This window comes from Uranotaenia lowii, chromosome 1, assembly GCF_029784155.1.
Source record: "Uranotaenia lowii strain MFRU-FL chromosome 1, ASM2978415v1, whole genome shotgun sequence".
NCBI lineage: Eukaryota > Metazoa > Arthropoda > Insecta > Diptera > Culicidae > Uranotaenia > Uranotaenia lowii.
The window spans coordinates 16438304-16449989 of record NC_073691.1 but is presented as its reverse complement, the minus strand read 5'-3'; the positions used below and the strand labels follow the sequence as shown (position 1 = coordinate 16449989).

Genomic DNA, 11686 nt, shown 5'->3' with positions numbered 1-11686 from the left:
GGAATAAATAAATTTAGCTAATTCAGCAAATAATTCATATTCATTTTTTTTTGACATTATTCTAAAAACAGAATTGGAATTCTGAGTCTGAATTCTGAAATCTAATTCTAATGAATTGTTTGTTGTTTGTATTATTGTTTTATTTGGGATTTTAAGCCTCTTGGGTTTATTCATCCCATAATTCTAATGAAGAGATTAACCACCGTAATGTTTGTATGTTACTTTAATTTGTCGGCCTTAGCGGTGAAAAGTGATGTCCTTTTTAGTAGGGACATCTAAAGCTTATGAAATTTTATAGATGGATAGAAGGTTAGATGAAAATGAAAGATGTTGAAAATGAGCGGGTAGAATAAATAATAAAGGTAGAATAAATAAATAAAGGTTAGATGAAAATGAAAGATGTTGAAAATGAGCGGGTAGAATAAATAAATTCTACCCGCTCATTTTCAACATCTTTCATTTTCATCTAACCTTCTATCCATCTATAAAATTTCATAAGCTTTAGATGTCCCTACTAAAAAGGACATCACTTTTCACCGCTAAGGCCGACAAATTAAAGTAACATGAAATCTAATTCGGAATTTCGACTACGAATTCTGAATCTGAATTCTGAATCTGAATTTTGAATCTGAATTCGGAATCTGAATTCTGAATCTGAGTTCTGAATTCTGAATTCTGAATCTGAATTCTGAATCTGAATCTGAATCTGAATCTGAATCTGAATCTGAATTCTGAGTCTGAATCTGAATTCTGAATCTGAACTCTGAATCTGAATTCTGAATCTGAATTCTGAATCTGAATTCTGAATCTGAATTCTGAATCTGAATTCTGAATCTGAATTCTGAATCCGAATTCTGAATCTGAATTCTGAATCTGAATTCTGAATCTGAATTCTGAATCTGAATTCTGAATCTGAATTCTGAATCTGAATTCTGAATCTGAATTCTGAATCTGAATTCTGAATCTGAATTCTGAATCTGAATTCTGAATCTGAATTCTGAATCTGAATTCTGAATCTGAATTCTGAATCTGAATTCTGAATCTGAATTCTGAATCTGAATTCTGAATCTGAATTCTGAATCTGAATTCTGAATCTGAATTCTGAATCTGAATTCTGAATCTGAATTCTGAATCTGAATTCTGAATCTGAATTCTGAATCTGAATTCTGAATCTGAATTCTGAATCTGAATTCTGAATCTGAATTCTGAATCTGAATTCTGAATTCTGAATTCTGAATTCTGAATTCTGAATTCTGAATTCTGAATCTGAATTCTGAATTCTGAATTCTGAATCTGAATTCTGAATCTGAATTCTGAATCTGTATTCTGAATCTGTATTCTGAATCTGTATTCTGAATCTGAATTCTGAATCTGAATTCTGAATCTGAATTCTGAATCTGAATTCTGAATCTGAATTCTGAACATGAATTCTGAATCTGAATTCTGAATCTGAATTCTGAATCTGAATCTGAATTCTGAATCTGAATTCTGAATTCTGAATCTGAATTCTGAATTCTGAATCTGAATTCTGAATCTGAACTCTGAATCTGAATTCTGAATCTAAATTCTGAATCTGAATTCTGAATCTGAATTCTGAATCTGAATTCTGAATCTGAATCTGAATTCTGAATCTGAATTCTGAATTTGAATTCTGAATCTGAATTCTTAATCCTGAATCTGAATTCTATAGCTAAAATCATAATCTGAATCCTGATTTTGAATTTGGAATACTAGTTTTTGAAATTAGTTTTGTTTTATTTTGTAAATAAAATTTATTTATTTTCTTCTGAAATTGAACTTATTCAAAATTCATCATAACATCAAACCAATTACATTTAATTTTTCTTAGATGTAGTTCTTGCGCCAGACTGCATTTTATTCTGTTGAATAAGTATTTTGTATACTTTTAGGCGTTTATAAATCATAACTTAGCAGCCATTCAAGGGTAGATGCCATGCACTCCCCGCTGGTAAATATCGGAAAGGTCGTAATCGAGCGGCCAACAGTTGTCCGCGTAAAAGGAATACAGGCCCGGAAAACGAGCAGAATAGCTCCGCTTCGAGCTGTCCGTACAGAGCCAGCCCTGGTATGCACTCTCGCTGAATATCCCCTGGGCATCCGGGTGAATGTGCAACCAGTGCTCTGTGGCGTAATTTTCAAATTTGTAGGTCTGGGAATCATAGTCTTGGAAAGTCCACCACAGAGCCATATCGGACATCTGCCGAGTAAGCGCGACGCGGTTGCATTCGAAGCGGCTAACAGGGGTCGGAATCATGAACATCTTGTACTGGATGTTCTCGATCACCAGTGGAACCTCCGCCTCCGAACTTACGTTCTGCCAGGGGTAGTAGATCCTCCAGGTGCCACTAGTCGGGTATACTCGTTTCCTGCCGTTGGCAACGCTCGTGTCGTAGTAGAGCCAACGCTGACCTATATTGTTTATATAGTAATCGCCGAACAGCAGACCCCGGCCATGTTTGTTGTCCAGGGCCACGCAATTGGCGTTCGTTTCGGCGTACACCTGCATCTCGAAGTTATCCAGCTTGGCACAGGGGCACGGGCACGCATCGTAATCAACCGGTTCTTCGAAGAATCCCGCGGCTCCCACCAGGAGCTCGAGACCAATCAAAAGTAGGATCAACGACTTCATTGGGGTAGAAGTAGCTAGTATCTGAAACATGTTTTCGTTTGATTTCTGTTATATAACCCATACAGCTCCCGAAATTCTACGGCCTAATCCATTTGGCATGCATAACCAAATCCGACACCCTCAAGTTGATAACCGAGACGGTAAATATTTCCTTAGGTAAAAAACAAAATATCTGATAGTAGCCGTAGGTCTATCTTACTCTGACCACACCCATTATCCATGCTCATGAGATTATAAAGGGTGTCCACGATGAAATTGCCACATACAAATTGATTCGCCAAAATTCGAGTTTTCATCCGATTGCCATCAAATTCTCAGGGATTGAAAAATAACTAATAAACTACATTTTACCATTTTACTCGTATTTAATTTCAGTCTGCAAATGCCCGCACTTTGGACTCAACCCCAGCCATAAGATTCTGCACAACCTGTGAATCAACCGTTTTTTGCATGTAAACCCATACTTTCTTCAGTTCCTAGACTGTCTACACTACCTTAGGTCGCTAAAGAAGGTGCTGCTTTATTATCGCCCAGTACTTCTCGATGGGGCGCAGCTCCGGAGTTTTGGGAGAGTTGAAAATTTTCGGCACGAAATTGACCTTATTGTCCGCATACCACTTCAGCACGTCCTTGGAGTAGTGACATGAAGCCAAATCCGGCCAGAAAATTTTTGGGACGTTGTGGGCATTCAGGAGAGGAAGTAGCCGGTTCGCCAATTTGGACATCTTCTGAGTGCGGACATGCTCCGGAACGCTGAACTTATCCTTAGACGTGAAAAACAGGTTGCCGGGGATCTGTTTGAAGTCGGCCTTCACATATGTTTCGACGTCCAGGATGCAGCATTTAACTTTAGTCAGCATGTTGAGGTACAACTTCCTGACACGGGTTTTGGCAGACTAGTTTTGCTTCTCCTCGCGATTAGGGGTCTTTTGTACATTGAACGTTTTAAGCCCAGCCTTAGTTTTGGTCTTCTGGACAAAACTTCGGCTTAGGTGCAACTTCTTCATTCCGAACGGAGGCGATTCCCAACGTTTTAGCGATGGAACAATGCGAGAGATCCTTGTTTTCGCGATGAATGCGTAAGATTTTATAACGCACGTTCTTTCAACTCCATTTCCGCGAGTTTTTATCACAGGACTTTAAAATTTGCAGGATGTAAACAATGCACTATGATCTAAATCCACCAAAATTTTCATTAAATTCTACCAAACGGTTAAAATGTTAGAGAAATTTCGTAGTGTGGCAATTTAATCGTGGACACTCTTAAGCTCATTTCTGCAGAACCCTCCTTATCCTTGATGCCGATCGTCCCGAAGTAGTTTTTCTTCCTCAGTGTTCCCCGATTATTGAGAACCCAAAATTCCCACTACAACTGCCAACTGCAAAAAAATGGAGTACTTGATCACTCGTTTTGGTTAAAAGGGTGTGGTCAATGGTTCTCTTAAACTGTGCTCATTCAAGCAAGAACTCTCCTTCCAGGGTTGATTGTCCTAGTCCTACGTATTGCTTGGCGCTGGCACACTTCTGGGCGTGGATCCATCGATTTGAAGTCAATTTTGTTACGAAAGGTAAGGGGAATGGGCAGATGAAAGGACTATTTCGGGGTCGCCACTTCTGGACTGGCGCGGTTCCTATGGCATCCAGAATTGTCTTTTATTCGGATGATACGGGAAAGGTCAGTTAAGCATAGCGTTGATGTTGAGAACTCGTCTATCATACACTCTTTAATGTCTGAGAGTCCCAGAGACATATTAAAGATGCTAGAGTTTCGAGATTGGGTTTACGCGCCAGATGTTCTGAAAAAACGAAACCTAAGATGGTCTATCAGCCGATGTGCGCTCCAAAATGTTGATCTGTTGCGCTCTACCTTTAGGGTGGATCTTCAGGCCACTCATTCGTATCAAAGTTTCGACTGAGCTACATACACTCACGAAGACGGCTCTTTGGACTATTGCAGATTGGCATAATCCCGACCTCAGAGTCGTTGACTTACGACGACTCTCACAACATTTAACAAGTGCATTCAGGCAACGTGTTCGTAATCCAGATGGAATCTTAGTATTCAGTATCTATTTCCAGATGCAGTTACAGTTTTGCTTCTGCCATCCCAAGGTTTCATCATGGGGAAGACTTGCGTACATTTTCGATTTTTTTGGACAAGGGTTCGCCGTACTGTGGCTTTCTAGCATAAGCCTTTTCCCCTTCAAGTTAAATAGACTGTAGGAGTTCAAAACAGTATGAAGGCGATAATGAGCAATCGCTGACACGACTGATCATTCCAGTGTGTTAAGGTAACCATCAGGCCAGTTGTGCTACTAAGACACTCCCTGGATGATCCTTGACTTCTCCAATGATTCCTTGGAAACTACTATATCAGCTTCCTTCAGGACCTTTACCGGAGCCTCGATTTGTCCGGAATGGACGTACTAGTTCCTTCCATTATTTGACTGCACCTTGCAAGCACTATCACTTCGGGCAGTCTCGGTGTGTAGATCTTATTTAAGGTCAAACATCTACCCGTTCATCTCTATTGTAAATATTCCTAATTTCTTTTTATAACTTATTTTATTACCCAGGTAGGTCCCCGTTTCCGGATTGCAGTTCAAACCTTCACTCTACACGATGCAAGATCTTATCTCTCCTCTAACGACTCGAGATCTCACCTCTCATCAATATCTTAAGCCCGTCATGACCAATTTAGATAGATTTCAGTCCTCTAACTAAGGCAGCTGGATCTTATTTTTCTTTTGGGGCAACTGTTGAGTCGACTTTATGTCTCTAGATTTAAGCAAAGAATGATAAATTTATTAAATCGAATTTTATTTGATTTCCTGATACAGTCAAAATTTGGTCAAGGGAAAACGCGTGTAAATCGGTGAAATCATTTATTAAAAAAATCAAATTAAATTTCTTTTTCAATTTTAATTAGTATAAAATTCAGGAAAAATATTCAGTTAGGCTTCCGCTTCTTACGCCTAACCCCTGCCATCAGATTTTGTACAGCCACCTGTCGTACTTTTTCATTTTATTCCACTTCACTTATTTTTTTCTATCTTCTTTCAAACGCATCCTTACTTTCCAAGACTCGTTAACAGACTGAAGCACGATTCTTTTCGTAAGAAAATCAATGGTTCCCTTTCGTTCAAATGTTTCGTCAAATTTTTACACGTCAAATTGAGTTTGTTTATTTGTTCGTAAAGTATATTCAAAGTGTCAATATAATAACACATTTTAAGATTCTGGATCTATCAATAAGCTTCTATTTATCATCACTACACCACCTTGTCCACCTTCTTTGCCGCAGAAAGCCAGTTTGCCTTGAACTGCTGCTCATTCTTATCAGTTTTTTTGGTCTTCTTTAGGTTCCGCTTGACAATAGCCCAGTATTTCTCAATTGGGCGGAGCTCTGGCGTGTTGGGAGGGTTCTTGTCCTTGGGATCCACCTGCACGTTGTTTGCGGCGTACCACTCCATGGCCTTTTTACCGTAATGGCAAGATGCCAAATCTGGGCAAAACAGTACGGAACAACCGTGTTTCTTCAGGAAAGGCAGCAGACGTTTATTCAAACACTTTTTCACGTAAATTTCTTGGTTGACAGTCCCGGAAGCTATGAAAATGCTGCTTTTCAAGCCACAGGTACAGATAGCTTGCCAAACCAGATATTTCTTAGCGAACTTTGACAGTTTCATGTGCTTGAAAATATCTGCTACCTTTCCCCTTCCTTTTGCCGTATAAAACTCCTGTCCCGGAAGCTGCTTGTAGTCGGCTTTGACGTAGGTTTCGTCGTCCATTACCACGCAGTCAAACTTCGTCAGCATCGTCGTGTACAGCCTCCGGGATCGCGCTTTGGCCGTCGTATTTTGTTTATCAACGCGATTTGGAGTCACTACCTTCTTGTAAGTCGATAGTCCGGTTCGTTTTTTGGCTCGATGCACGCTTTTAGACGATACACCCAGCTTATTTGCGGCATCTCGGATAGAGAGGTTAGGGTTTCGCTTGAAACTACCGGCAACTCTCTTTGTCGTCTCAGCGGCTTCCGGTTTTCGATTTCTCCCCGATCCAGACTTCCTGGCTGTCAACAAACGTTCCCCAAATACTTTAATTACATTTGTAACGGTTGATTTGGCAACTTTTAGCGATTTTGCCAGCTTGCCAGCAATTTTGATTTGCTGCTCTTCTTCCTTGGACGGCATTTTGACAACTGAAGAGAGAATTCCAAAATTAAAATAGGAGCAACATTCTACACACACACACACACCTTCAAAATGAGGGGTGTTCAGGTTTTTTAAATGCAAAATTGAAAGAAATACGTCATGTTGATATTGACCAAATTTTGACCGTATCACCCTTTATTTAAGACTGTGCTTCACAGGATCATTTCTGTAGGCAAGTTTTCATCATCACTCCTAATATTTTTTTATCACCCTGCAATTTATTTTCCGAAAACCTCGTGCTCTAATCTTTGGGTTTACTTTCAAGCATTTTCCAAACCGTTCATGGAAAAACACCAAACGATCCCCGCTGGGTGACATCGGCCCTGTCGTAATCGAGTGGCCAACAGTTGTCGGCATAGAAGGAGAACAGGCCCGGAAATCGAGAGGAGTCGCTCCGCTGATCACTTTCCGTACAGAGCCAGCCCTTGTCGGCGCCACCTTTGTAGTTGGCATCCGGATGAATGTGCATCCACTGCCCGGTCGCCTGATTCCGAATTTTGAAGCTATCGGAATCCCGGAAAATCCACCACAGAACCTGATCGGACATCAACGGATCCAGCGTCACGTGGTTGCAGGTGTAGTGATTGACCGTGGTCGGCATCATGAACATCTTGTACTGGATGTTTTCGATCACTAACGGAACGTCCGCATCGGAGCTCACGTTCTGCCAGGGGTAATAGATCTTCCAGGCGGAACCGACCGGGTAGTTTCTGTGCTTGTGACTGGCGCTGTTCGTATCGTAGTAGACCCACCGTTGACCCAAACCATTCCGGTATTGATCGCCATACAACATACCGCGACCATATTTACTGTCCAGGATCACGCAATTAGCGTTTGTTTCGAAGTCCAGTTGGACTTCCACGTTATCCAGCTTGGCACAAGGACACGGGCACGGATCGTAATCGACGGGTTCTTCGTAAAACTCACGTGCCACCAAAAGCTTAACAGCAAGCGAAAGTAGGACCAGTGGCTTCATTGTGGTTGAAGCAGCTTGGTTTTGAATCATCATTTTCGTACAATTTCTGTATATAAATAAACGATTCTTCGCTTGAAATCCAACGGCTTAATCCATTTGGTACGCAGAACTACATTCGACATCCGATAATAAGCCAATATGGTGTTTTTGTACCATATTTCTGTGGCCGAGTCCAATCCAATTATACAATTATACGGTCACTTTATTATAAATACAAGTGCCACCGACTTGTATTTCACAACAAGCCAGCATGGTTCTGTTAGAGTTCACCTTCTTCATCTCGATATTCCTAAGGTTTGGAGCTCAAGACGAAATAACCGAGGAACCGGTTGATTACGATTTCTGTCCATGTCCCTGCGCAAAAGCGGAACCGGTGGAGTTCATCCGGGAGCACGAAACGAACGCCAATTGTGTGGCCCTGGACAACGTTTATGGAAGGGGTCTGATTTTTGCCAGCGAACCCTCGAACGGGAACAACCAACGTTGGGTTAACTTTGACACCAACAAAGCCAATGAAAGGAAACGGCACTACCCGAAGGGTGCTTGGTGGCGGGTTTACTATCCCTGGAAGAACGTCAGTGACGATTCCATTGTTCCGATGGTGATCGAGAACATTCACTTCAAGGAGTACATGGTATCGACCAAGAAGGGTTACTTCACCTGTCATCGGGTGGCGGTACAGAAGACGCTTGAAAATCGGGCCCTGTGGTGGTTCAAGAAAGGGCCGGAACCTCGCGGAGATGTTACGTTTAAGATAAAGAACGTACACGTGCCCGAGTACCTGAGGATCTATCCGAATGCTTCGGTCGTTGATGCGGAAAATAGGGGCTACTTCTGTACGGATGGCATGCGACGCAGTAAATCATCCGTTTTCTCCGGGATGTATTCATTTTACATTCAAAACTGCTGGCCAATCGACTACAACAAGGAGGATGATCGTCGACAGCATTGGGTGTTGGGCGAGTGGGATACCGGAGATCCACCGATCCCGTACACGGTCTCGACCGGACCGTCCGAGGTGGATCCCTTTCCGGGCCGAGATCGGATTATTGTTGACTATTGGACCGGGAGGTATGATCGGTCGGTTCCGGATCCCAGGGGTTTGACGCTTGATGAAATAGAAAGCCATAGACAATAGTTGGTATCGCAAGCAATTATGGTTATAGAATTAATAAATACGAATCACAAGTTACGAAATCTGTAAGCCTTTTAAAAATAACCTAATAAATTAAGCGGAATTTTGTTTCTCTTTATTGGTTTACTGGTTATTCACTGGTTTATCAATGAAATCTGGGTATCCGGGCCATACCAAACTTTTCTCAAATTTTGTATTAAATATCAAACCCGGTTAAAATCAGGCAATCTGGTGAATGCAATGCATTGTATATTCTCACTAACTTACTTAATGATCCCGCGTCGATTCTTCGGCGTATAGGACGGTGGTAAAAGACCTCCAGCGTCTTCACTTGGTTAAAGTCAAGGTTCTCGTCGACAATTCGGATTTCAGCGGCTAGGCTTCGCCGCCAAGAGCTTCTGGGTCTGCCTCTCCTTACAATGTCCTTCTGGATTCCATAAGAGCGCTTTTGTGCAAATCTCATTTTCATCTCTTCGAAGCGTGTGCCCAATCCATCTCCACTTACGTTTTCGAATCTCGATATCTAGCACCATTTGATGACACCGACAATGTATGTTCCTAAACAATCCCTAGGGTTGGCAAGCTTACTGAATCAAGGAAGAAACAACTGCACCTTCTAGCTTAACACATTATTTATTAAGTTGCACAATCCAAGCTTGGTTTTTCGCCCACCACTTTTATCACTTAACGAAATAGGGTTGTTTCTGACCCGTTTACTACTACCACCTGGATCCAATCCTCGTTGTGGTTCAACCTCGGATTCGAAAAGGTCGGAGCCTGCACGCGGCGACACGGCGATTTGGTAATGGCGTCCTTGATGAAACGACTCTTTACTCTTTACTTTAGTCTTTAGAGGCGTGGCGATCATACGGTGAGTTGTGTACCTGGCCCCACCTGGGGTGCTGAACCAGGTATGGAGTCGTTGTAGAAGCGAACAGTCGTACGGTAGGTTGTGGCGTACCTGGCCCCACTTTGGGAGCTGAACCAGGCACGGAGTTTATTACTCGCTCACTCTGAAGGAGGTCACCAATAGCCCCTAGTTGCTGGTCAAGCCACGGCAACCGTCTGGGGTGGGCTACATACGCCTCTTTTGATGGGCCAGCTAGAGCTTAAGATACTTTGAGCTCAAGGTCGGCTCTCGCTATAAGGGAACTGGTCGGATATCCAAGAAGAACACTCAAATGATTTTAAAACCAATATGTTATGTATTACAAACTTACTCTGTGTAGTGTGGGTGTGTAGGGTGTGTTCTGCTTCGCTGCTGCTGCTGGTACCGGCCGGCCGTAACGGGTCTACTTCGCTGCGCTTCCAATCGTGGTCATCAACTGACCATTCGAAGCAATGGAACCGGAGGGTAGTTGAATGAATTTTTACGAACCCGTTTGAAGGGATCAAACAACACCCTCTGGAACCAGTTCGAGCTGCGTCGGTTTGGCGGTTATTGTTGTCCTTGTGGTGGATGCCAAATTCCAGCTGGTGCTCTGGATGGTGCCCGCAGCGCTTACGCTCCGCAGGCTCCTCGACAGAACAACGAAACCCAATCGATTACTGTAGGCTCTGGGTTGCTGGGGATTTTCCGCTGTAGTTGCCCACTGTTTTCGTTGGATCCTTTGCCTCTTGGGACGGCAATTTGGTGGACCCAACTAGCGGATGGACACGGGATGGTCGGGACCCTTCTGCCCAGTTGCCACGTGTAACCGGAGTTGGTTGAGTCGCCTTGGTAGGATCCGTTGCCTGGAATCCTCCTGACTCAGGATGGCAATGGCAGAGTAGCGGCCTGAAAAGCGGTGATCCACTGGCCCGTTTGCCTCATACGAACGGAATCTTTGCTGAACCCACTATGGCGGGATTCTATGGCCAGATTTCTTTAGCCAGAATCATCAGGCAAAATGTAAAGTAGAATCTTAAGGGTCCTGGATGGGAACTACTGTTAGGAGGGGTTCTTGTTATATAAGAATTTACCAACTCACTTGACTTAGATGCTTGCGATGCTCACAATAACTTTCCACTTTTAACTTTTATAACTTATAACTCCTATGAGATATAGCTTAGGAATTTTGCGCTCAATGCGTGTTTGCGCTTGCGTGGCCACAGGTGGAAAGGAAGTTATCTTACTATTTGTCAATGAGTTGGCAACCCCCCCCTGATCCAACATCCGTTCCATTTTCCACACCCATAGAAGAGGTTGCAAAAATCCAATGCCTATTTAGCAAATCTCTGTGCCGATAATGCGCTGAAATGTGCACTGTGCCGAAGACGGTATGTTTGAAAAACCGTAACTGGCATAAGGACTCGGCTCCCAACCAAAATGATGACCACTACATTCAAGCGAAACAAGAAAAACATTTAATGGGATTTCCTTCCTATTGGATAATTCATCCCAGAAACAAGAAAATAAAAATTTAAACCACAGCGCCGTAGTGAGAATCGAACTCAAATCACAAATTATATCGTCTTGCCAGTCCGACATTCTAACCAGTGTACTATTCGAGCTTCTTGACGGACGAGGGATATTTGTCATAGGCTTTCTGTTACCGATCAATCACAAAAAAAAACGTACAACGGCGGCTTCCCGGCGTTTGGCCTCCTTTCAATGCATTCCTTTGTCTTAAGATGGAAACGGGAAAGGGGACGGGAGTGAAGGAACGGGAAACCCATTGAATGAGAACTGTGCTTTGCTTACTGCCTGCTATTACATACACACGCTACAT

The 11686-nt window shown here is 42.7% G+C and overlaps 1 protein-coding gene across 1 annotated transcript; it reads right to left on the bottom strand.

The window, feature by feature from the left end:
* Window positions 1–7060: 7060 nt before the first annotated feature.
* On the bottom strand, window positions 7061–7851 carry LOC129740230 (uncharacterized). The gene has a single exon (XM_055731840.1). It carries the CDS (start codon window positions 7838–7840, stop codon window positions 7145–7147), a length of 696 nt encoding a protein of 231 aa, XP_055587815.1. The 5' UTR covers window positions 7841–7851; the 3' UTR covers window positions 7061–7144.
* Between the last annotated feature and the right edge of the window lie 3835 nt (window positions 7852–11686).